Source organism: Arvicanthis niloticus, chromosome 23, assembly GCF_011762505.2.
Source record: "Arvicanthis niloticus isolate mArvNil1 chromosome 23, mArvNil1.pat.X, whole genome shotgun sequence".
NCBI lineage: Eukaryota > Metazoa > Chordata > Mammalia > Rodentia > Muridae > Arvicanthis > Arvicanthis niloticus.
The window spans coordinates 13,317,925-13,340,711 of record NC_133430.1 but is presented as its reverse complement, the minus strand read 5'-3'; the positions used below and the strand labels follow the sequence as shown (position 1 = coordinate 13,340,711).

The following is a 22,787-nucleotide window of genomic DNA, read 5'->3' as shown; positions in this document are numbered from 1 at the left end:
CTGAGGCAAGGAGAGGTTCACAGAGGGTTCATTATTATGTCCTGCTAGGTACAAGTACATACTATTTATACTGTACATGCTTATTACATGTATATATCATACTCAGCATTACATGTTAACTAACAGTATAAAATGCTGTTCTTTTCTTTGTTTGTTTTTCGAGACAGGGTTTCTCTGTGTAGCCCTGGCTGTCCGGGAACTCACTCTGTAGACCAGGCTGGCCTCGAACTCAGAAATCTGCCTGTCTCTGCCTCCCAAATGCTGGGATTAAAGGCGTGTGCCACCACTGCCCGGCCCTAAAATGCTGTTCTTTAACTACCACTAGATGGTAACAGTTCAATGTCGTAAATGTCTTAACTACAACACTGTTCAAAAAAAGGAAAGTATTAGGTACAGATTGTTCTTGAAGAAAAAAGGAAGACTAAAGATACACAAGAAACCCTGGCTTTTTACGATGCTCTTTGTATTACTTACTTATGCCCCACTATAAAAACAGCAAATCACAGATACCTCACAAAAGAATATATAGCAATGACTAATAAGCATGTGAAAAGCACATCACAAGTCATCAAGGAACCCCAAATGAAGACACAGAAACACTACATACAACTTATAAAATTTAAAAGATGACAGCAAGTTTGGTCAGGACAAGAAGCAAACAGAACTCTTACTTCTGCTGAGGGGAAAGTTAAGTAACTGCTTGAAGTAGCTGAGTGACTGAGAACTACTTTTATGTACTATATGTATACAGATGTGTGTATACATACTACATGTATGAATACATGTGTAAAAATATACACACATACAAGTTACCCAAAATAAATGAAAAATATGTCCATAAACACTTATAAACAAATTTCACAATGGCCTTATTTATAAGCACTAAAAATAAGTGCAAGCCAGCAGGCAAATGGGTAAGGCAGGGCCATGTAGAGTGACACCCTACAGGGCCAGCCTGTGACAAATGACCCTCACAGACACAGTCCAGAGGAAGAAACAAACATACTTCCTTCTACTCATACAGAGCCACATCCCAGGAGGATGTCAACTGAGGTGATGGAAGGATGACGGTGGGGAAGCTGGTTCAAAATGGGGAAGCCGGACTACACAGGGTGGAGAAGACAAGGCATTTTAGCTGATAGAGTACTTACTCGCCTGTAAGAGTGTACCAAGCTCCATTGCAGACTTCAGATCTGTATACTTTGTTATATAAGAATACCTCAGCACAGTCACTTCAACATTTAAAACTTACATTCTGTATTCAATGTTAAACTTTCACTGTAAAACATTTATGCCTAGCCGGGCAGTGGTGGCGCACGCCTTTAATCCCAGCACTTGGGAGGCAGAGGCAGGTGGATTTCTGAGTTCGAGGCCAGCCTGGTCTACAGAGTGAGTTCCAGGACAGCCAGGACTACACAGAGAAACCTTGTCTCAAAAAACCAAATAAAAGAAAAAAAAAAAAAGAAACCCACAAAAAACAAACAAACAAACAAAAACCATTTATGCCTGAGGTTCTGCGACAGAGCAGATTAACAGTACAGTGAGGCTTAAAGAGTTAAGGAATTACTTTAATGTTATGCTCACTCCGTGACACAGGATGACACCATGTGACCACAGTTTCAATTTCCCTCACAGTTTTCTCTAAGATCATTTTTCTCTTACAGTATCATGCTTTATAGCTCTGTAGAAGGAATCACAGTCGGTATTAAAGAAAATGTACAAGTGCGGCTCCATGTGCCCTCCCAGCCCCGGGTGTGCACCAGGATGGCCTCCCACCCAGGCCCCAAAGCCTTGGTGCCTCAGACACCCTCCCTACCCAGCCCCTTGTCATCCTTGCAGCTGGTGAACAGGCTAGAGGAGTACCATGGCCTCCAGAACCCCTTTCCTGACATCCCATGCTCCCCAAACTCCCTCTCCTGCACAGGAATGCCTGTATCCATGAGCTGCACTCATCCCAGCAGACTAGGTGCACCTGCTGTCAGCTTCCCCACCACAGAGAGGTCTTTGGAGACAGGAGTAGGGATGAGGAAGCATTCCCAAGAGATCTCTGCACTGTCCTCCTCACACGGATTCCCAGTCAACTACAGTAGGTCAGGAAGTCCTGCTTCTCTGACATCCTACCTCTCCAGGGCCTAGTTATGCAACCTCCATAGTCCTCAGTACCACAAACAGGACCTATTCCTGCACTGCTTGCCGCTCACTACCTAGCTACATGCCTGCCTAGTGCTCTTTGGACACATATACACTTCACTGCAAAAGCAATGGAGCTTTTCAATTACAGGAGGAAACAGTGTATTGGTATGGAAGAGGCTAGGCCAAGCATTATCACCCAGGAATGTACTTGTTTTCATGAGAAATGAAAATATAGATATGTGGTTTCCTACATAATTATGGCATGATACCTCAACATGTAAGTGAGAAATAGAGTTTATACAGCTATGGCAGGGCTGTGGTACTTTATAGTTTCGGGGACATTTCTTCCTCAATGTGACTAGTTTCTGTTTCCTTCACTGATGTCTCTAAGATTAATACTTCTCCCTTACAGTAATTATGCTCTATAGCTGTTGTGGATAGCCCTGGTGTTGTTTGTATTTTGATGTTAATTCTGCTCTCCTGGGTGGGACTGTGGACCTCAGGTGACTTCTTGTGAACCATCCTCTAATGAATAAAGGAGGCAATCACTGGGCGAGTAGGTGGGACTTCCAGGTTGAATAGGTGAAGAAAGGAAGAGGAGAGATATAGGGCCTTTTTAGACGGGATATCGATAGGGCAAGATTTAGCTACTAGTGTCTCCCGGCTTATTGTGAATCCTAGTGGCTCTGCCACCGGAGAATTTAGATTTAATATGGCCTACAAGATATCATTCTAGTTGTTGTGCCCATTGTTTCTGAACTAAGTTCATGTGGTACTTTTCTTCACGTGGCTGCTCAATTGGGTTCCAGAGAGAAAGATATGGTGGCAAAGCGTGGGTTTGCCTGATGTGCACCTCAAAGGCCATAGGGGTTTTGAAACATGGGGCCGGAGTGGAAGTGACCTGCCAGAAGGAAACAGAGAGAGCTGGGTGGAGAGATTTCAGGAGCTCTGCGCCAGAGAGTCTGCCAAGATGAGAACAACCTGCTGATGCCATGTGGTCGGCCAGTGCTGGGCATAGCACAGAAACTTGGTGTTCTTTTTTAATATTTCCCACAACATACAGCTCTGCAGAAGGAATTGTAGTCAATATTATAGAAAACTGAGCTTGCTAAGATTGGTAAGGCCGTGCAATTGGTAAGACCAGAGTCAGATGACTCTGACTTATCTTTTCTTGATAGGAATTTCCACAGACCAACATCCTCATAAATATTTCATTATATTTCTAAGAAGTCATCATATGAATAAACTAAAATATGGATACCAAGGGGCTGGAAGGATGGCTCAGTGGGGAAGTGCACCTGCTGCTCTTGCAGAGAACCCAAGTTCAGATTCCAGCACCCACGCTGTACAACTCACGAACACCTACAACTTCAGCTCCAGGGAATCTGAAGCCCTCTTCTGGCTTCTGTAGACACTTGCATACATGTGTGCAAATTCACACACATAAACACACACATAAAAATAAATCTGTAAAAGTATGCCTATCAAATATACTCTCATAATAAAAAAACAAACAAATCTTAAGTTTGACCAGCTCAGAACCTGCAAGCATTGTGTGCAGACCAATGTCCTCTTACTCCCATGGCACATCCTCTCAGACTGGCCTGCTCTGTTTACAGTGTGAGCAGTTCACTTGATATCTGAGATGCCTGTTACTTGCCTGCAACAGATTATCCAATTTTTATTTAAGTGACAATATCAAATCAGTATTTAGACAAATGAATAATACTATCCACAAATATGCCAACCTGAACCCAAAGCAATGAAAGTTTTACCAAGAGATTTTGCTATTTTAAAATTGCATGTTCTGCAGCTGCTGCTTACTTTAGCTAATATTCATCTGAGTTCATATTCATGATCTACAGCACACAATGCCAGGCACTCAGCTAAATGTTCCCCATACCTCATCCCATTTCATGCTCATGATACATGTATTACTTGCCTTGCTCATTAAAGTGAAGCCCAAAGATATTTGATAGAAAGCTTGCCTGAACATGAGAAAGGAATTTTATTTACAACTTTCCACAAATCTGGTTTATGGCCTCTTTACTAATCATTTATTATTTTGTCATTTTGCCTAGAACAGAAAAGTTCTCTTGCAGAATGTATATAACACAATCCCTCTAACATTTAACCAATCCAGGAGTCCTTAAGTCTCTAAAATATATGTAGACCTGAGCCAGGTGTCCACATGGACAGAATCCTCAGTAGATAGCACTTACTCACCAAAAGGCCAGATTTCAAGCTTCACACATGACTCTGCCCTACAGTCTGCCAGAAATTTTCTTGAGCGATGTGACTTTCCCAGAATCCAATGGTAGCCAACAGTCACTCCTCACTCTCCTCATACAGATGGCCAACGGTAACAGTCACTCGTCACTCTCATGAATGCATCAAGCTGCCCACTGCACAAACCTGGTCAATATTGAGGCGAAGAGGCATCAGGGACACTCTCAAGCAGCATTCCTGTGGTGACCTGCCGGACTCTGGACGTACATGCAATGCTTTAATTGTCAGCTACAAGAAAGAGGAGAGCATTTCCCCAATGATATAATGACCTTGTTCTCATTCAAACAATAAATAAATGAATAGTAAATAATAATATTCCCACCTAAGGAAAAAAACGTAAAATTTTGAGTTTGAGGCCAGCCTGACCTAGTGAGAACCTGTCAAAGAAGAAAGAAGGAAGAGGAGGAAGAGGCTTATATTTACCCTCCCTTCCATAAAAGCCTGTCCAAATCTCAAGAATATCTTCTCTGACTGTCTTTGGAGGACAACAGCAAATGAAAACTGTGTAGATGCAGGCTCAAAGGCGCTTGCTGAGATCTCAAAGTCAGTGCACTGGCCCAGCTTCCAGAGCCAGCCTCTGTAAGACCTCCTAAATTCAGAGCCGACCATCCCCACCTCACTAATATTTAACATCTTTTAAGTGTGAAGAAGGCCTGGGAGCAACTCTAGCCATTCTCACAGGGCTCTGTCATACCTGAGGTATGAGACACTGGCAATTATAGTTACGGACCTAGTTTGCAAAGTTAACTCTTAAAACACAAAACTTGAAATAGTACATTTAACAGGAATTTTCCAATTAAAAAGAAAAAACCCATTTTTTCCCCATTTCTGGTAGTTCTCCCCACTCCAATTTTCCTGCAGTTAGACAAAAATAAAAATGTTTTCCAAAACTACTAAGAGAGCAGACTTCGAGGCTTTACCATGTTGGAATGAGCTTTCCGAGGCATGTCTTTGCTGCAGTACAGGTATAGAAATTTATTCATCTGTGATGTTGCCAGACGATCTCGAATTTCAAGATCCTGAACGATGAACACCTGCCTGGAGACTGGGTATTCTAAGAGGCTGGACTCACACTCGGGCTTACACGGGGGATAGACTTCATGCTGAAACTTCACCTAACAGACAGAACAACACAGCAATCTTGACTTCCACTTAAATTTGACTTTCTCCATTTTTTATGAGATTTTTATGTATTTCTGTTTCTGTGGTTGAGTGTATCTGTGCACCATGTGCATGCAGTGCCTACAGGTCAGAAGAGGGAATAGAATCCCCAGGGTCTGAACTTAAAGCTGTGAGCCTCTCGGTCAAACTAGGCGTTAAATCAATGTAACCGCCATCAGTGCTCAGTCTCCATGGCCTCCAGATGTTCACAGGGAACTTTCCATAGGTGCAATCCAAAGGTGGGCCTTCCCAGACAGACATCCAATAAAGCAGAGGTTCTTCAAGTGACTCAACAAGAAAGGCAAAAGCTGGGCAGAGCTGAGAAACCTGTATCTTACAAAGGCCACCAGGGGAGCCCAGGAAGCCCTGCTCCAGGGGTGGCCTGGGAAAGCAAACACCCCAGGCTTCTAAAGTGTCAAAGAAGAAGAGGTGAGCATTCTAAAGATACTTCACTTTTCTCCTCTGCAGGGCATGCACAGGTATAACAAGCACTCGCCCACTAACATGGCTACAGAAGTGACTCTTCCCTTCAAAATGCCATCTTACCTTGCTTAATTGTATTTCCATTAAAAAGTCCTGGTTCCTTCCTTTGCCCCCATGGACTGTGTGGCGTCCGTGCCTTGTAGGTGTTTGAGAAGGTGAGCTATGGGGACTACTAAACACGGAGAAAGAACAAGGAAAACCTTTGTTAAAAGGATATTCAATTTAATAAATGATACCAGAAAACTTAATAAAATACAAAGAGAAAGCATTAAAGAACTACTAGAATGTTCCACAAGTGGCACTACAAACCAAATCATATTACTTAGCCAGAACCTGTGGCGTAGGCCTGTAATCCCAGCTACTCCTGAGGCTGGGGACAGGAGCACCAGTACCTGAGCGAGTGAGCTCGGATAGCGCATGCTTACTGCGTGCAATGCCTAAGGCTCAAGCCCCGGTGGCACTGAGGAAATGTGTCATTTATATTTTGGACATGTTGAAAATGCATTTTATTACCACCATTAGAGTAGGCATTTGTTTGCTACAGATTCAGACCTAGAGCAAAACCAAATCGTGATGCTGGACAGCGGACACAGTAGGACTGAAGCTTCAGAAATCAGGTCAACAACAGAGAAGAGCTCAGTCCGGACAGCACTCCAGAGAAGCAGGACGGAGAAAAGGGCTCAGCGGCTGTGCCAGCCGGGTCTGCCCAGGAAGCTCCCGCGCCAGCCACACGGGCTCCGGCACACGCATCTACGCTTGCTATTTATTCTCTCCTCACATGCCAGAATGCTGCTTTCCTTCATCAAACAGCTCTGGGAATGGAGAGGTGGCTCAGAAGTTAGGAGCAATGGCTGCTCTTGCTGTAAACCTAGGTTTGGTTCCCAGAACCCACAGTTCCAGTTACAGAGGACCCAACTCCCTCCCCTCTTCTGGCCTCCAAGAGAAGACGCATGCATGTGATACAAACACTGACAAACACTCACTCATTAAAATAGTAAGAAAAAAGTTTACAAAATAAAAATACTTGGCTCTGCTCCATACCCTGTTAGCTGTTAGGGGCTCAGGGCAAGCATGAGCTCTGCCTCCTGACACGCTTCATTCTGTGGACACTACTCAGTCTCACAACTTTCTCTCCCTCTGGAACTGAGGGCAAGGAATGGGTCTGGTTTATTTTCATAAACAAACACATGATGGGTACCTGAAAATGCTTGCTGAGTGAAAAATCCTCTAAGTCAACATTTTAGTGAATACATGAGAAGTACAAATAATTTCACAGCCAACTTTAGGTATGACATTTAAACTATGTATACTAATTTAGTAACTTGAATATTAATGTATTCATCCTTAAGATAAATTCCAGAGTTAGAAAGATGGCTCAGTGGTTAACAGCACTGACTGCTCTTCCAAAGGACTCGAGTTCAAGTCCCAGCACCCACGTGGCTACTAACAACTGTCTGTAACTCCAGTTCCAAGAGATCCAACGCCCTCTTCTGGCCTCTGTGGGCACTGCACATGTGATACGCAGACACCCATACTCATGACAATAAATAAATCTTAAGAAAACAGAGATAAACTTCATGTGTTTTCTATGGACAGGTGTACTGATCCATCCAATGAACTTACATGTAACTCTTAGCTGGAGAAGTTGGAGGAGCTGTAGCAAAGTCCTTGCCTCCATAAAGATGCCACACCAGAGAGACCTCTTTAACCACGTAGCGGATGGCAGGGATGGGAAAGTGGAGGGGCGCTTTGCTGCTGTCTGTCCTCGTGATGGGCAGACTGAAATAGTCATCTCTTATCACAATGGCGTCATCAACCATGATCTTTATCACTGGCTCTTCCTCCTTCTCCTGAAACACACCAATAGCAGTACTCTCTCCTCACATCAGTGACTGATATGCCTCATAGACCAATGGGCTTCCCCAAGTCTACATTCTCTTTAATAATTTCAGTATGTAAAATGGTAATTATTTATTTTCTCTGACACGGGACCTCATACTATAGCTCTGATTGGTGTTTGAACTTGTGATGGTTCTCCTGCCTTCCAAGGCCTCGGATCACAGGCACGAACCACTACACACACTTCCTGGGATCACAGGTACCACTACACCCATGTCCTGGGGTCACAGGCACCACTACACCATGTCCTGGGGTCACAGGCACCACTATACCTGCTTCCTGGGGTCACAGGCACCACTACACTTGCTTCCTGGGGTCACAGGCACCCCTACACCCATGTCCTGGGGTCACAGGCACCACTACACCCGCTTCCTGGAGTCACAGGCACACACCACTATACCCAGGTTGGGAAATAATTTCTGACATTAATCATCACATAACATATTGTACTGTATTGGTCTTAAAATCTGTTCTATAAAAATCACCTTATGAATAATTTCTAAAGTTTGTAATTTGGATCTTACTATTTGATAATGAAAGTACACAGATTTTGCGTGTGTATGTGTGTATGTTTCTATTATTACTGTTTAAAGTCATACTGCATTCTAAGCCAAAAACTGACAAATTTCAACATATCAATTAACTTATCATGTTTCTAATTACAGGCTTATCCTGAGTTGTTCTATTTGTTTTATTTTACCAGAAAGTTCTCAGGACCAACAGGCACAGTCACCTATGAGGTTGCTACTAGGCTGCTCTGTGTATGCATTCACCTCAACAGTCTTCACAGACGGTTCAACTCTTGCAGAGTTTATACTAGCCATTCTGAAGTTCACTTCCTGTCATTTAATGACACTGCTCTGACACACAGCAACTGCACTTCACTAACTGTGCAGAAAACTGTGCAAGTGTAAAGCATTTCTGATCCACATGTTGGAGAAGGCGTGTAAACCCATTCACACCACACAAATGTAAATTGCAAGATGAAGTAATTTTGAAGTGAGAAGAATTACAGATTCAAAAGATCTGCAAATGCCTTTGGTCTACTTAATTTGTAACTGTGCTATCAGTTTATTACCTGGACGGCTGCTTTTGGTGCAAAAAGAATACAGAAGTCATCGTTTTCAGTGGTTGCACCTGTCACCGTGTCACTGATCAAGTGGTGAGTGAGCGATGGGTAGGCAGGGCTGGACTCCTGGGACACATTCCCACTCTCATCTGGGAACAGGAAGAGGTCTGAGCAGCATGGCTCCTGAGTGTGAGACTTTTCATCCAAGACACCTAGACGGGAAGACAGGAACATCCAGCCCTCTCTGAGACACAACAAAGGTCTCTTAACCAGGGGCAGATGCTGAGTGCTCTCAGCTATGTAACTGTACATATTTCTTATAATAGCCTTCTCTACTTCTTACCACAGCTCTGTGAAGCTGGGGCTTAGGGAGGGCTGAACTAACTCCCCCAAAACACCTCAGCAAGGCGCAGAGATACCTCAACAGCACAAACAAGGGACTGATAACCAAGTTTAAGTTCTCTATGAAGAAAATGAATGACAGCGTCAAGAAAGGGACAGTTCCTTCCCAGTTATTCCATGCTAGAGAAGCTCAAGCATTCAGCTATGTCTGGCTCCCATTAACTGGCTTTTGACTTGGCCAGGATTCTGTCTTGTAGGTAGAAGAAACTGAAAAGTGTCCATAGAGTTCAATCTTGGAAACTCCTTGAGCAAAATTGCTAAGGGAAAGAAAAAAGATTACAGTAGCAGACCCTCACCCTAAAACTACAGGACTCTCTGCTTAGGGAAGGCTGAGCTGATTCCTGGGCTCCAGAAACCCATGCTGGACACTTGTTCCCATGTAGCTTTTAAAATGAAATTCACAGAAGATACCATGTATACCAAAAATCTGTACTAGAACGTTTTATACTACTTAGTAGAGTTATCCATTCTGTCTATTCATGTAAACCAAATACTGACATGGGAGGAAGAATATAAAAATGCCTAAGTCCGTGCTTTGGCCTTAAGACTTTTGGACAAACATTGAACACTGCCACTAGCCCTGCCCACCCTGCTCCCTCACCAACCAGTGCTTAATGAAAACTCATCTATAATATGAGAGCAGGGTCCCTTCCTACTAGCCACAGCTGCTATAGAGTACACAGGAAGCTGGAAGCTTAGCTCGTACTCTTAAGTTATAATCTACCCTAAACTCAATGAATGCAACATTTAATGTAAAATGTTTTATAATGCCATGTATCTTCTCAAGCTGTGTTCAGCACAGGCTGGCCTTACACTCACTATCTATAGGCAAGGCTGCCCGTGAGTTCCTGACACTGCCTCTGTCTCCTGTCCACTGGGTTCACAGGCAAGTACCACCATCCCCAGCTCCATCAAGTGTTATTTTAAAATTAAGGTTTACTGAATTTAGAATTAACAAGGTTCCCCACCAGGCACTGTAGTATATGCTTTTAATTTCAGCACTCAGGAGGTGGAGACAGAAGGATCTCTGAGCTCCAGGTCAGCCTGGTCCACACAAAGTAAGTTCCAGGACAGCCAGGATTTATATAGAGAGACCCTATTTCAAAACAAAACATAGAAACAACTATGTTCATGCTATCAGAGGAACAGACAGGATGCTTTAAGATCTGTAAATGCTTTCATGTGGCTTTCAGGCACTTCATTCATTTGGTCCCTCCATGCTTTTCCAACTTTACTGAGATAGGTATGTACAAATTGCACACACCTTCCTCTGTATTCTAGTGCAGACAAACCTATGACTTGCCAAGGTGCACCCGCCCCCCTTCACAGCCAGCTAGCCTGTTTTCACTAGACTCCTGTGACTTCCAATCCACGTTCTGAGTCTGTTTCATGTCATTTCTCAATCACTCCGCAGTAGTGCCTTTCCCCGATGACTGGTTCTTGCAGGGAACAGTAGACATGAGCTGACTGCTGCTGCACACCACAGATCCACATGAGCCTTTACCAAGTTCCTGACTGGAAATGTTACGAGAACACAGACGATATGACATCTCTACCCTAGCAGCACTCCCAGGAAAAGCCCTCCTCACCATTAGCCTGCGGTTCGACAGGGGCGGAGGTCTGCTGCAGATCAACCTCCTCCATGGCGTCACTCATCAGGTCCCGTAAAATCTGCTGTTCCGCTTCCGGAAGCACTGGACCATGTGAAGATGACCGAGTGCTGGAATCTACCTACAACCAAAAGCATAGTTAAAAATAGGTGAAGCCAACTACATTCCTGGCGGCAGCAAGAGGACCACAGGGATCCAGGTACATATGGCCAGCCTGGGAAACAAAGACATTTCTTAAACAAAACCAAACCCAACTGTGGTGGTTTGAATAGGTATGGCCCCCTACAGACTAATGTGTTTGAATGCATGGCCCCATAGGGAATGGCACTATTTATTAGGAGGTGTGGCCTTGTTGGAGTGGGTGTGCCATGCGGTCTCCTGCTGCCTGTGGGTCAAGGTGTAGAACTCAGGGCTGGAGAGATGGTTCAGCAGTTAGGAGCCCTGACTGCTCTAGAGAACCTGGGTTCAATTCCCAGCACTAACATGGCAGCTCAACCTGTCTGTAACTCCAGTTCCAGAACTTCTGACATCCTCACATAGACAGCATGGGCAGGCAAACACCAGTGAACATTAAATAAAAATAAATTAGGAAAACCAAAAAGATATAGAACTCTCAGCTCCTCCAGCACCATGTCTGCCTGCACACTGCCATGTTTCCTGCCTTGATGATAATGGACTAAACCTCAGAACTATAAGCCAGTTCCAGTTAAAGGTTTTCCTTTATAAGAGTTGCTATGGTCATGGTGTCTCTTCATAGCACTGAAACCCTAACTAAGACACCATCTGAAAATATTCTTTTCAGAGGAGATGGGCAAGCCACTGAGTACATGGCATGGGAGTAGAGCAGAGGGCAGGAGAGCTGTCTGTGACCACATGGTTACAGACATCAGGCACAGTCCACACTAATGGTTTATACTCACGCTGCACACATCAGCAGTCCACACTCATGGCTTACACTCACGCTGCACACATCAGGAGCAGTCCACACTCATGGTTTACACTCACGCTGCACACATCAGGAGCAGTCCACACTCATGGTTTACACTCACGCTGCACACATCAGGAGCAGTCCACACTCATGGTTTACACTCACGCTGCACACATCAGGAGCAGTCCACACTCATGGTTTACACTCACGCTGCACACATCAGGAGCAGTCCACACTCATGGTTTACACTCACGCTGCACACATCAGGAGCAGTCCACACTCATGGTTTACACTCACGCTGTACACATGAGGAGCAGTCCACACTCATGGTTTACACTCACGCTGCACACATCAGGAGCAGTCCACACTCATGGTTTACACTCACGCTGCACACATCAGGAGCAGTCCACACTCATGGTTTACACTCACGCTGCACACATCAGGAGCAGTCCACACTCATGGTTTACACTCACGCTGTACACATGAGGAGCAGTCCACACTCATGGTTTACACTCACGCTGCACACATCAGGAGCAGTCCACACTCATGGTTTACACTCACGCTGCACACATCAGCAGTCCACACTCATGGTTTACACTCACGCTGCACACATCAGCAGTCCACACTCATGGTTTACACTCACACTGCAGACGTCAGCAGTCACACTCATGGTTTACACTCACACTGCAGATGTCAGCAGTCCACACTCATGGTTTACACTCACACTGCAGACGTCAGCAGTCACACTCATGGTTTACACTCACACTGCAGATGTCAGCAGTCCACACTCATGGTTTACACTCACGGTTTACATTCTGCACAGCAGTGAGCTTTCAGTGTAATAATCATCACTCCCATAGCTACCAACAAATCCGAATAAACATAAACATAGCTCAGGAACAGAGAATGGGGGGTGGGTGCTTTACACCCTGCTGTGCAGCCAGGGATCCCTGAGGAAGTGTCATCCACTCAAATCCTCCTGCTGCCCCTGTAGGTCAGGGCCTCCTTTCTTGGACTCTTAAACACAGCGGGAATATAAACAGGAGGGAATCTGAATGGGGATGCACAAGGCTCTGCTCCCCCACTTCTCCATTGGTTGGTAACTAGATTCATTAAACCCAGGCAGTGCTCCCCAAATGTGAGCACAGCTCTGAAATGGAAAGATGCAAGCCGTAAGTATCTTTCACAAACTGGACAGTATCTTTAAGAACAGCAGATAGTAGAGGTGTGTCTATGGGAACAGGAGAACCAGAAAGGAAGAGCAGGCTGACCTAACTAACAAGCTTGCAGTGCCAGTCAGACCCTTGCTAACAGAACTCTGACCAATCTCAACAGGTCCTGAGGAGACCGAGGATTCTGTTCACAAAAAGGCTGTAAAGAATAGCACTGCAAAATAAAATCATCAAAATAAGTTGAGACAAGACATCAGAATGGGGACACTGGGCATAAGCAAGCAGTGGCCTAAAACTGAAATAGGGACACCTGCTGTTTCTCCTGCTAACCAGGGAAATCCTCAAGTGGTCCAGGTGTGAGCACCAGAGACAGCTAACAGGCAGCCTCCCCTCACTGGGCTGCAATGGAGGGAGAGGCAGCTCACAGAAGAAGCTGCAGAGAGTCCTCAGAGAGCAGGGCAGACACGCTGCAGAAGGAAGTCTCCCTGCTCACGGGAAGGCAGTGGCTGTCCGCCATCTAATCTAGCTGCCTGCAGCATTCTAACACAGCTTCTTTTCTTCCCTAAGAACAGAGGAAAAGAATCAGAATCGAAAAAGAATTATGTCGGCCGAGATTAATGTTCTAAAACCAAGAGCGGGCAGTAGAATGGCTTCTTATAGTGAAGGGCGACTCAGGAATCGGCTTCCAGACAGACTCGGAGCTCCCAGTGAGTGATGTCAGTGGGATGGGTGCCTTCACTGTACCTTCGGCTTTCTCTGAGGGGCTCCAGGCTTCATCTCTGCTTTGGGAGGTGCATGTAAGTCCCCGTAACTTGCGACATACTGAATGAGATTCATCAGCGCAGCGCATGAGTCTGAACATGTTCTGATGTGGACGACGTCACTGGAACAGTGCAACTCAAAGCGGGGCTCAGTCTGGGCAGGGCACAGGGAGAAAATGACAGACACTTTTTGTAGACAAGAGTCACCAAGTTCCTCTACAGGGTCACAGGAACTAAAATACACATCCATGGGCTGGAGATACAGTCAGACATTATGAGCACTTGATGATTCTGCAAATGACCGGAGACAATCCCCAGCACCCACAAGCCAGCTCACAACTGCCTGTAAGTCCAGGTCTAGGGGTCTGACACCCTCTTCTGACATTTGCAGGTAGCAGGCACACACATGGTACACATAAATACATGTAGGCAAAACATTCATATACAAAATAAATCTGAGATAAAATATATACTCATTTGTCTTGTTACATAGAAGGTACTTAATCTAGTTTCCAAACATTTTGACTGAAATTGGGTAGGAAAAAATATGTTCTAATACATCATTTTTTTTATCTTTTAAAAATAGGATTTAAATAAAAAATTTCCACTTATTACAACTGACCTGTTCTCCATCAGAATCTGATTTTACTGCAGTTATGGTCAGCTCTAAAAGTCCCATGTCCATCACACGAACATAATCTAAAATTTAATACAATATTTATTGTAGTGTTTTTAAAAACTACTTATCCAATCAAAACCTAACCTTTGTTTAAAGTTCATGCACGGCCCATGCTCAAAATTTGTAGTGTGAGAGGTACTGGCAGGCTAACCCTACCACCCCACTGTGACTTCATGTGACACCTCACGTAATTTTAGCTACAGCAGATGACTAAATATTAAATAGATATTTAGACTATAGAGAAATACATAGCTAACACCATTAGCACATTACACTCTCAAACTGAAAACTCTGAAGATGTTGCAAACATTACACATTCCACCATCTGTTACAAGTTCTCCAGTAAGAGCCGACCTTTCCAAAGTCACTTCATACTAAAACTGCTTTAATACATTCCCACGCGTTTCAGCAGCAGTCATCCACCCCAGAGTTTGTTTTGAATTCACCTCTATTCAGGTTTACAGTGACAGTGTTACACTTGTCCGACAGGTGTAAAGCAGCCTCGTCCATGATGATTCTGGAAAGAGAGAAACAGCATCTGAAAAATTGAGTCTGAGTAGAAGCACAGCACCGTCCATCAGCACCTCACTGTGCCATGCGCGGTGTCCCTCGCCCGCAAGCCTGTGTGACCCAAAACACATGAAGGTGCCAATACATTTAGGCTTTTGGGCCACTTGTTGGTTTCCATTTCAGAGGTAACACACATCTGGTACTGGGAAACCAATCAAAGGGCCTAAATAGCCACCTGAGAGTGTTGGGGTGCCGTCCTCCCCAAAAGTGGAAACACGACAGTGAGAGGAACAGAGGAGCACAGCCCTGAGGAGGAGCCCTGAGGAAGGATGACTAAGTGGTCCAGACTGGGCTGATTTCAGGCGGCAGTTTGGGTAAGGGAGCCCAGTATCCCCAGCTGATGCGTTTGAACAGCAGCCGCTGTGGGTCAAGGCCACAGGCACCTGAGAGTGGAGGAAGACTTGTCCCAGGCAACGCTGCTGGAGATGCTGAACGTCTCGACAGTGAGAAGAGACCGGACTGGCAGGTGAAGGGGCCTGCAGAAAAGACAAGCAGCAGACACCAGCCTGATGCCACAGGACCCTTCCAAACACACCTCCAACCTCAACCACTCAACTGTGGGATGGCTGCAGGCTTCTGCTTTGTTTCCTTAGGTACATTTTTTTTGTGACAGGACCTCACTATGGAACCCAAACTGGCTTCAAATCTTTGTTCTTCTTACCTAAGATGTGGAATCTACTAAGATGGTAAGTATTAGAATTACAAGTATGCAACCCCACAGCAGGCAGAATTATTTAATTTTGATTACACTATCTTTCTTTCCATACGTGTGCATGTGGCTGTGTGGTGCATGTGTAGAAGCCAAAGGACAGATTGGGGGAATTGGTGCTTTCCTTCCGTGATACAGACCCCAGGAAATGAACTCAGGTTATCAGGGTTGGTGGCTCTAAGATCAGTGTGTTTTAAATAAAACTGTCCTTCATTCCATTCATGGACTCACCTGTAATCAAGTGCACAACTCCAGAGATGGACGTGGAAAGTTGTAAATGAAGTTGGAGGGTTATATCCCAAAACAGGTTCATCAGCAATATTCAAGAAGTTTAAAATCTATAGTCACAAAAACATAAATACCTGCTTTAAAAGAAATAACATTCTGCTAGAATACATGTAACAAATATGTAACAGAGTGCCTTAAGATGCTATAAGAAAACACTGTCCTGAAAGAGTTCATTTTGAAAGTGTGTGGGTGACAGGGATGCCAAGGAAAAGGAGAGATGCACTGACCTGCCTATAACAGCCTTCTTACTGTGTGTGCTTACCACAGGCTGATGTCTTACTGTGTGCGCTTACCACAGGCTGATGTCTTACTGTGTGCGCTTACCACAGGCTGATGTCTTACTGTGTGCGCTTACCACAGGCTGATGTCTTACTGTGTGCGCTTACCACAGGCTGATGTCTTACTGTGTGCGCTTACCACAGGCTGATGTCTTACTATGTGTGTGCTTACCACAGCCTGATGTCTTACTGTGTGTGCTTACCACAGCCTGATGCTGTGCCCCTGAAGTAACACAATTACAAGGCTAAAGTACTTGCTAAACTAGAACTTGGAATGGAGAGTCACACCCAATAACTGAATGCCACAGACACCTTAGAAATCCATCTTACGTTTGTGGTAATGCCACCTTAGACACTTTCAATCTCCTCCAGTCTTGGAAGCTAAACAGGGCTAGACTGGTTGGTACTCAGTACCTGCATGGGAGAAAGTCTTATCTAATGAAATTAAAAAGTCCCAGGTGGTGGTGGCGCACGCCTTTAGTCCCAGCACTTGCAAGGCAGAGGCAGGCGGATTTCTGAGTTCGAGGACAGCCAGGGCTACACAGAGAAACCCTGTCTTGAAACACACACACACAACAAAACAACAAAAAAAGAAAGAAATTAAAAAGTATGCATAATAATACAATTGACATATTATTCAGAACAATTCTTGGAAAGAACTAATGTTGTTGAAGATTACTTTTCAAAACTCTGGTTTCCTCAGGAGTTAGAGCTAAGGAAATAGGAACTTCAGGGTCATCCTCGGCTTCTGTAACTCTATGTCCTGGATGTTCGCTGCATTTATGTGCTGCTGGGGTTCAACGCAAGGCTTTGTGTTCTAATGGACAGTAGAACACTCAGCCTGTATGTGGATTTAGTCCCAAGCATAGAAAAAATAAGTAGGTAGGTAGGTAGGTAGGCAGGCAGGCAGGCAGACAAAAACCCTAACTCTGGTTTTAACCCTAACTTTGGTTCACAGCACTCAGTGCCACTGGCTGCTCCTCCAGGCTGGGCATTTCGCAGGTACTCCTTTTTGTAACCAATCTAACAACAACTCTGACACTGAGAAGCCATAGGGACTGCACTTTCAGGAAAGAGTCACCTGCCTTCTGGTTGTCATGACTTATAAATGCTATTAAAAGGATGTGACCGGTGGCAGCTCTTACCTGTTCATGCCAGCTGAGTCCGGCGGGCAGCACCCTGTGCTGTAGAGTGGCTCCTTTCAGCCCCACAGCCACAAGGAACTCCTGCACCACAGGACAATACAAAGAACCACATTAATCCACAGAATCCCCAACTCAAGTTTTCCCAAGAAAACAAAGGTGTTGCCCCTGGTACAGTCAGCACTGGGGAGCAAGCAAATCAGTAAGCGTAGACAGCAGTGTAAGGCACACACCTTCGTGTTGGACTCGGATTTATCAGACAGGATCTTCACTGCGACTGACAGCATATTCAAATTGTCTCCCCCAACCCCATCTGAGGCAGCTCGGATGAGGCCATCTTCCTCAGAGGAATAAATTGTAGGTTCCAACCAGTGTGGGCGGGTGGAAGAGGGCAAGCGCGTCTCTGTAGGGAGAATGGCTCCATCCACTATGCCTAGATACACATTGAGATACAAATACCAAGAAATTAGTTCCGCTATTGTTCTGCCTTTCACAGCTCACAGCAGAATCTCTGTGCAGGCTGAGTATGCTTTACCCAAAATGCTCAGAATCAGAAGTCGCTGGGATTTTGTAGGGAATGATCACATACATTAAATGAGATATTAGGGAAGGAGCACAGTTCTGGACAGAACTCCTTTTTGTATTGTGTGCTCCTCAGACAACAGGTTCAAGGTCATTCATGCACGGTTCTGGTTCACCTGTGCTCTGTACCCCATCTCAGATCAGGGACATAATGTCCACTGTGGCAGCTCACTACCAGACACATCTGAGATTCAGAGCATTTCTAACATCATTTCCAGGACAAGCCTGTGTTCCTTTGAACCCTGTTGGAGGCACAGAGGTCCTAATACTCACAGACAACCACTAGAAAACCAGGAATGTTAAACATACAGGACTGTCTCTTCAAAGGAAGAGATATAGAACCTGTTTTCTGCCCAGGAGGCTAGAAATGGAGCCAGTGGATAGTCTGGTGACTCCTATGCCACCTGTAAGGCCAGGCCATACACGGCTCCCCAGACTCTTACAAACAGAACTGGAGGTGGGTGACTTCTGCACTATCTGCATGACTAAGACCAGATCCTCCTCAGCCCCTTAAGATGGCACATGTGGTCTATCTATACAAGCCTTCTTCATAGAAGAAATGACATGTACTTTGAGAAATGTTTCAGTATAACTATACCTCATTGTGTACACAGGGTTGTGTTACAGCAGGAGACTGTTCCAAATTATGCTGTATTGAAATATGCCTCAAATAAACTCCCTGGTGTCAGACTCTGAAGTTTGAACCAACTCTGGCTACTGATGTGTGTTGAACTAGACTCTCTTCTTGCCTCACGCCAACAATTACTCTACTGGTCACTGTGCTTGCAGAGATCCCCAAAGAACCTGGCATGGTTCTGGTGGCATGGGGTCAAAAGCCAGCATGGCAGCAACAACCTGCTTCTCTTTGCCAATGTTGGTAACTGAGAGCAAAACCTCACAAGGAAAAACAAAGATTCTACAGTGCTAGGAAAACAAGACTTTCCCATCGTTGACTATTCACAGAGTAATTCAGGCAACTACTCAAAATTTGTAAGGTAGAGGTAGTGTGTACTTACAATCCTAGAACTTGGGAGGCTGAGGCAGTATAATCTCAAGTTCAGGACCAGTGTTGGCTATACAGTGAGCTCTTGTCTCAAAACAAACAGAAAAGTTTTCATCTATAAGTATGACTTTGGTAACAAAACCAGAACTCCCAATAGAATACAACTTACATCAAAGTTGTCTTCTTGAGACTGTCTTTATCAAATAGGAAATTCACTTGCCAAACAGAAGAGAGGAAAAACGCCTTTTGGTCCATACCTTTGTGGTACAGCCTGAGGCTGTTGGAATGTAAGCAGATGTAGTGCTTGTCATCAAAGCCCTCATACTTTGTCACGCAGAAGAACGAGCCGCTAGTGAATTCTAACCAGAATTCACCATGCTTATTCTCCATCAGAACTCCATTATCTTGCTAACAAAACAACCAGGGGAAGAAGAAACACAAGTCACTTTTTTTTCTCTTTTGGTCAAATTTCAGTACTGGAGATAGAACCTAAAACACACAGTAGTTGCACATAGAAGGTGGGCTCTTAGTCACTGAGCTTCAGGCCCCAACAAGCATTCTTTAAATGCACAAAGAATGTGTTTTGGCATGCTCACTCTGAATCTAACTCAGGAAAATCTTCCATACCACACAAAACAGTGTTATTCTTGAGCCATCCGATACAGTGGGACAAACACTGACTACTGTGTGTGCTGTGTAAGTCGTCTGTAACAAACATCGGTGCTTCACCCTCTTTTCAAATGTGAAGAAAACAGTTCAAATGACTGCCCTCGCTGGCAGAACCAGCAGGTGCTTCTTACATCCAGCCGTAGATCAGCAGAGAAAGCTCCCAAAGTAGCTGTGTTCTCTGGCATCCTGGACACTGCTCCCATCCCCCACACTAACACAACTCTGCCCCACTTCATACCTTTACATCAGTGAACACTGCCATTAGTCCATGATTGATGCTCAGAAGCACTGAGAGGAAGCTCTGAGAGCTCTTGTTCTGAGAGTCCAACTTTTTTTTCCTACGGGAACGATAGTTGGGATCAACAGCAGAAAAATACTGCAAAGTCTCTTCTTCAGATCCACTGTCTTCATCTATGCAGGGAAAAGACCTACTATTACAGGTTCTGACAGCTAAGACAGCAGCTTACAGTGATCAAAAAGCACTCTGCATTTTCACACAGGACAGAACCACAAGGAAGAGGGGCCTCCAAGGGAATTTCAAACACATACATGGTCATGCCAAAGATTACACACTTAAGCAAGGTTCTTGTCAGAATAGACACAGATATGGAGAAAGTCATAGAAATTTCCAAAGAAAGTATAGCATACAAATAGAAAACAAATCTGAGACTTATAAATTAGGTGTTTATACCAGAACCAATGTAAAATACATTACCATAGTGAACTGCAGATTTAAAGGGACTGAAGCTGTCTTTGCTGAAGGTGTTTATCAGCTGACTGGCCACCGAGAGCCCAATGCCATAGGAAACGTTTTCAAGTGTCTCCACTGGTGAAGGAGCTGTTGGCTCCCAGAGCAGCAAATCATTAAAGATCCTAGAGACACAAAGTACAAGATGAACGGGAAACTTGTAAGTGGAGACGGACGGAGAACCCACTTTCCAGGATCCTGTGCGAGATAAGATTTCAAACAGAAATGGAAAACAAGCCTGTGAAGGTGCTTTAAAACAGCACTTATGTGGTTTCAATGGGAAAGCAAGAACAGAGAAAGGAATCTGAGACTGGACCCTAATTAGACACTCACCTAGTGTCAGTCATGTCAAGACACTGAAATCCCTAATCACACAGCTAAGTACACTTCAAAGGTGGGAGCTAACTAAAGAGAAAAGCTCACAGTCAAGTGTAATGAAGCATGCCTTCAATCCTAAGAGACAGAAGCAGTCTCAGGCCAGCCTGATCTACACAGCAAGTTCCACACCAGCCAGGGTTACACAGTGAGACCTTCTCTTTTTTAAAAACAAACAAAACAAAACAAAAACCACTCCCAAATAACAGCAGGAAGACTGCTCAGGCACTTGACAGCTTTCACTTGGCAAGCTGCTATAGGGACACTCTTAACAGTCCCTGCCCACCAATCCCAAGGGACAGACAGGAGTCACTACCCCAATTTACCCATGAAGAAGAAACCACTTAGAGCTTAAGTGATCTCCCCAAAGTCACACTGCCATGCAGAAGAAAAGCTGGTGTTCAAAATTAGACTCAGCTCCCAAAGACACACAAAGACAAACATATACAAACACACACATACACATACAAATACAAACACATAAATAAACACAAACACACACACACTAAATCTAAATAAAATAAATGAATAATTTAAAAACAAAACAAAAACCTAACTTAACGTGCTACCATTTTCTTTCTATATGCCAATGGCCTGGTATGTGAAATCTTCTGACTACTGCACTAAAGTGTACCTTGTACCCTAAGACTTACTACCATGGATCAGTGGGAAGACCTGGAGACCCTAAGACTTAGCACCAGGGATACCTGGCACCAAACAAACCCACTGCAGAAGCAATGGTCTCTGAAGACAAAGGGAAGGAGAACTCGTTACAGCTAGAGACAGTGAGACGAAGTAAGCACTGCCTTGCTCCTGAGGTTGCTCAAGAGCTCACTACAGGCCTCATGCTGATGTGACTTAATCCTCCAAGTGGCCCTGCTGGCTGAGCCCCAGCACCATCTCCATTTGACAGATGTACAAACTGGGGTGACAGGCTATGAGAAGTATCCTCACTCATCAGAGTCTGTGACCCAGAATTCCATCTACCTAAGAAATATGGTGGTATTTCTTAGGTAGATGAGTTGGAGTATTTAGATACAATAAATTAAATTTTTTGTTACAAAAACCCTGAGAAACCTAGTCAGTACCTGTTGGCTGCTACTTAAATCTCCTAATGCTCTTCACCCCATTGAAAACCAGCCCTTCCCAGCAGCCCACTGACACAGCCAACAGGCAGCCTACAGCTGGTGAGGTAAGCATTTCACACACCCGCAACACAGGAGAACAGACATGCAGAGAAAACAGCTATCAATCCTGGAGTGACAAACTAGTACAAACAATTTATGAATTATTCTTGCTGTTATGGCTGTTGGGGAGGTGTTGGCTCTTTCTGACACAGGTTGGGACACTCAGCTCCACAGACAACATCAACAGCATGAAAAACTATCAAAGCAAGCAAGAGTGTGGAAGCTGGAGAGCTGGTAGCCTGGGCAGCTCACACTTGCCTGTTATAGAGCTTCTCATAAAAGCTTTTGTTGGGCAGTGTTAGGTGGATGTTGGGTAGCAGAAGCTCCAGCACATAGTGTGAATTGCTAATGGCTTTATCCTGAAACTCTGTCATCTCCACAGGGTCTCCCGGCATCACCATCTAAAACACAACAGTCTAACGTGAGAAAGCACATCAAAGAAGCAACAGTTTAAAACAGTAGCAGCATTTTTTAAATTACTATAAAATTTACTATGTGAGCAAATAAAGCATAACCTTTAACTAGGGAGACTATACATCAAGAAAATTAGATACCAAGAGTTACAAATAAGAATAAAAACACAGATTATCTTTGTTGTTGCTATTGCTGTTTGGGAATTCTTGCTGCTCGTGATGTTAATGTTGTTTATA

General features: G+C 44.4%; 1 protein-coding gene across 2 annotated transcripts in view; it reads right to left on the bottom strand.

The window, feature by feature from the left end:
• Atg2b (autophagy related 2B) overlaps nt 1-22,787 on the bottom strand; it is a 66,668-nt gene that overhangs the window by 11,142 nt on the left and 32,739 nt on the right. For both annotated transcript variants that reach the window (XM_076921258.1, XM_076921259.1), the window contains exons 18-34: nt 22,396-22,538; nt 20,543-20,700; nt 20,066-20,238; nt 19,416-19,566; nt 17,807-18,006; nt 17,577-17,657; nt 16,097-16,203; nt 15,540-15,632; nt 15,033-15,103; nt 14,530-14,606; nt 13,891-14,061; nt 11,026-11,167; nt 9,044-9,246; nt 7,690-7,916; nt 6,130-6,238; nt 5,343-5,537; nt 4,549-4,650 (exon numbers count right to left, since the gene is read on the bottom strand). In XM_076921258.1, the coding sequence (XP_076777373.1) occupies nt 4,549-4,650; nt 5,343-5,537; nt 6,130-6,238; nt 7,690-7,916; nt 9,044-9,246; nt 11,026-11,167; nt 13,891-14,061; nt 14,530-14,606; nt 15,033-15,103; nt 15,540-15,632; nt 16,097-16,203; nt 17,577-17,657; nt 17,807-18,006; nt 19,416-19,566; nt 20,066-20,238; nt 20,543-20,700; nt 22,396-22,538 (2,403 nt within the window). The remainder of the gene's footprint in view (nt 1-4,548; nt 4,651-5,342; nt 5,538-6,129; nt 6,239-7,689; nt 7,917-9,043; nt 9,247-11,025; nt 11,168-13,890; nt 14,062-14,529; nt 14,607-15,032; nt 15,104-15,539; nt 15,633-16,096; nt 16,204-17,576; nt 17,658-17,806; nt 18,007-19,415; nt 19,567-20,065; nt 20,239-20,542; nt 20,701-22,395; nt 22,539-22,787) is intronic.